General features: G+C 42.7%; 1 protein-coding gene across 1 annotated transcript in view; it reads right to left on the bottom strand.

Moving 5' to 3' along the window:
- Nucleotides 1–1,374: 1,374 nt before the first annotated feature.
- Nucleotides 1,375–3,933, bottom strand: part of selenot2 (selenoprotein T, 2) — an 11,741-nt gene continuing 9,182 nt past the window's right edge. The window contains exons 5-6 of the mRNA XM_005719382.2: nt 2,002–2,131; nt 1,375–1,622 (exon numbers count right to left, since the gene is read on the bottom strand). Coding sequence (XP_005719439.2) covers nt 2,010–2,131 — 122 coding nt within the window. The 3' untranslated portion in view covers nt 1,375–1,622; nt 2,002–2,009. The remainder of the gene's footprint in view (nt 1,623–2,001; nt 2,132–3,933) is intronic.

Here is a 3,933-nt window from a genome sequence, read left to right as displayed (position 1 = left end):
TGCTGCCTCACCGCGTGCATCGCAGCGTCCACTGATTGAAGGGAAGACCTTTTTAAAAAAAATATATATATCTTTATGGTTTTGTTTATTTTATGTTCTCAGACTGAACTACCTGACATGTACTTCAAAGTACTGCAGTAAAAGTACAGTTACTGTGTGGTTACTGCAGGGAAAAAGGCTATAAAAACACAGGACATTCAAATGAAACTGTTTAAATAACTCAGTCAGTCGCTGAAATCAAACTATATTCATGTCAAAGTTACATTGGATTGGATTAGTAACACCTGAAAGGAGAACCTGACCTGGGACATTGAACTTGTTTTATTTTAATAAACATGACTGTATTTATTTTGTTTGTAGTTACTGATGAGGATACTAAAACTCAGAGACACATGGAACCTTTCGACTGTGTTAAGCCCGACCCGCTCAGTCTACCTGAACCATTGAAACTCAGATGTAGGAAAATCCAGACCCTTCACAAAGAGCCTGGAGATGAACCTTCACATTTCAGATGATTCATGTCTCCAAACAGGAAATGATGATCAGCTCACATCATCACCACATGCCCGCTCCACCTTTGTGGCCTCTTTGGATTCAGTGCAGAAATTGCCTCATTTCACCACTTTTAATGTCATCTGATAAAACAGGTGACAAAAAAAGGAGCATTTGTGGAGTTTGTTGCTCTGTGGACTCAGTAACACTGTGATGGAAACAGCGTCCATGAGACGGATCATAATCCCATCCACAAACTAAACTCACTTCACCTCACTGATGTTGGCATGTTCCAGCAGGTCACATAAATGAGAACAGGTGAAACTGTCCTCATTAGACATAATGAAAAAAGCCCAAAATCATTCTGCTACGTTCCTGCTGCAGACACAATCTAGAGCAGGGGTGGGGAACTCCAGGCCTCAACGTCCTGCAGGTTTTAGACATGTCCGCTGATTTAAATGACTAAATGACCTCCTCAACATGTCTTTAAGTTCTCCAGAGGCCTGTTAATGAAGTAATCATTTGATTCGGGTGCACCAAGATCTAAAACCTGCAGCCCCTCAAGGCCTGGAGTTCCTACCCCCTCCCAGACTTTCTATGACTGAAGTAAAAATGAAGCCATGTGAATCCTGCCTGATCACAGCAAGCCTCTGACGAGCTCCTGACAGGAATCAGTTGTGTCAGTCATACCTATCTATTACCTGAGTTTGTCAGCCATCTTCAAGGTTTCTTTTCCTGGAGTGAAAGTGCGTTGCTATGAATTCTGGGATGTCATGGCTGCTTCTCTGGTCATAAATGAGCCACACTGTAAAGATGCTGTGAATAAAAGGCTCGATCTGCATGGACATGTGCATTTACCTGCAAAACCACAAACAGGCAGGAAACAGACCTGAACATTTTATTATTTTCACAATAAAAGCTTCACATAAACAGCCATCTACTTCCTGTCTACACACTAATTAGCACAAGGCTGCCAGCAGTGCTTTCTGGAATTGTAGTGCTGAAGGTGAGCCGGTGCAGAGGGAGTGCTCAGTTCATGGCGAGGAACATCCAGCCGGGCCCTTCAGAATCTGTTTTAAGGCCTGGCCTTCATGAACGCCATCAGGAGAACGCCTAGCAAGCCGGAGCACCTGGACACAGAACAGGTAATAAGAGAGAGAGACACCTGAATACAGCACAGCTGAGCCCATCTCACAAAACATACTCCCTGAAGTACTTAAAGAAATGTTTCTGTCTGTAAATCAAACTCTGGCCCCGCCTCTGCCTCACCTGTCTCGGTGTCACACCCGTCTCTGGACTGACTGGACCGAATTTTTGTTCCTCTTAAATTGACTAAATTCAGTCTTTGGAGTCACAGGTGAGTCTGTACCTGTCAGGCGTTTCTCCGTGCATCAGTACAAGGAAAATCTAACAGATAGGTGAAGCTGATACTCTGATCGCACCTGCCGAGTTCACACAAACTTCCTGTGAGTCTCGTCACTGTGTGCAGTTAACTTGATGTGCATTCACCTGTAGCTCTAAGTGGAGGTGAAGGTCATGTGATCCACCTGGTTCATCTTTATGTGGTTGTCGAGGATCTGAAACATTTCCTGGATGTTCGGGACGTAACCAGACTGAAGCTTCGACCACAGGGGCACATCTGAGGGGACGACAGAAAAATGAGGTCAGAGGAATGTCCCTACCTGATCTCCACAAGGAAACCTGGGTGTGTTTGTACAGTTCAAAAATGACCTCTCACCTCCTGTTTAGGAGAAGGTAACTCAGACTCGTATGGTGAAACTACAACATCCAGAGGCAGGCCGCACCTCTTACTTCCCCTTGTGTTCTGAGCTCGTCGTCATCCACAGTTTTAAAGAGGCGGGCGGCACGCTTCATTGAGTAACTCAGATTATAACTTTATCATTTAAAAAAAAAAAAAATCCTCGATTCTTCATTTAACGGACGGCACTTTAATAACAACAACGTACTTCTGATCTGGTTTCTCTCATATCACGTCATTGTACACACAATTAATAACAAAATAAATACATTAATCTGCACACCTTCATCATTTTGATTCTTGAGTTTATTCAAATATTTTTAATGGGCGGGAATTGCACAGCGATAAGCATTTCGCCGTATGTCACACAGTGCATGATATGTGACCAATAAACTTTGACTACAGACTACAACAGAAGTGTGTGAATAATAAACTGTGTTAAACCTAAAACACTGATAACAGCAGCACTGATGATGACGCTGGCACAGTTTAATGTGGAGGCGGATTCTGTTTATACAACGTGAAGAGCAAAGAGGCAGAGGCGTTACCGACACAGTGAGCTTAGGTGGGAAGAAAGAAAGCACAGCCTCCGAAACAGCAGCGCTGTTCCTGAAGTCACCATTAAAACCTGGAAACAGCTGACCAACGGAGAAAAGCAAACTTTGTAGCTGCTCCACCCATCGCCGTTTAGTTTACAGAAAAATCTGCAGTAAAGCTGCAGAAGTAAGGCTACATCAAAATTTGCAGATGAATTGTTAACTGAGTCTGATATAATGTTTAATTTATAGAGCTCGCTGAAGGCTGACGGCAGCCAGCCCACTCTCCAGTGATCCCTACAGGGCTGAGTCTAAAGGGGGGCATAGAGTGTCCTACATCATATTTACCTCCAGGCTTTGTAACATTGTTTTTCAGATTTAAAGTGGAATAAAACTATATTGGACAACACGCAATGTGCCTCCTCGTATCGGTCTGAGCTGCCTCACCGCTTTCGGACAGACACTGTAAAACCCGATCGCACACTCGATTATTCTGGTTTACAGGCCTTCATCACTCTCTGAGCTGATACTTCCAGCTCAATCATGAACCTTCTTAAGCAGATTAAGATTCCACACAGGAACAGATCTCTCCTTTCACAATAAAAGTCCTTTACATAAATATAAAAGTTGTTTGCTGTTTTATTATATTTACTGTACAAACTACAACTTGATGTTTAATTACTGCTTACAGTGTGAAAATATCTTGGTTTACTATATATAGTAAACACACCCCAGTTCTTCCAGTTATTTATCACAATTCATGTGTTTCAAGTCCAGTGAATAGGTTGAAATGGTACAAAAGTGGTAAACTGCCAAAGGTTTAAAAAAAAAGGTAAGGTTACCCAAAACTGAAATGTAATGTATACGTCAGAATTATACAGAAAGGCCTTTTTCAGGGAACACAACATGAGTTAACAATTCAAAGCTGTTCTGCAGTATTGGAGGTTGATCAGCCTTGAAAGTTGGTGCTACTAATTCCTACAGGTGTTCTAACTTGTCTGGATTCCGTCCCCCTCTGTCTGCATGAAGCAGTGTTGGAGCACACTGTGGTACCATACCCTCATGGGCATCAGCTGAACAGTACTGTACTGTAGTGTGTTGATACAAACATGGTGAGAATAACAGTGGAAGAGACACAGACCATCA

This window comes from Pundamilia nyererei, unplaced genomic scaffold, assembly GCF_000239375.1.
Source record: "Pundamilia nyererei isolate P.nyererei 1_Seehausen unplaced genomic scaffold, PunNye1.0 scaffold00001, whole genome shotgun sequence".
Lineage (NCBI taxonomy): Eukaryota > Metazoa > Chordata > Actinopteri > Cichliformes > Cichlidae > Pundamilia > Pundamilia nyererei.
The sequence above is the reverse complement of the archived record's forward strand: the minus strand, read 5'-3'. Positions and strand labels throughout refer to the sequence as shown.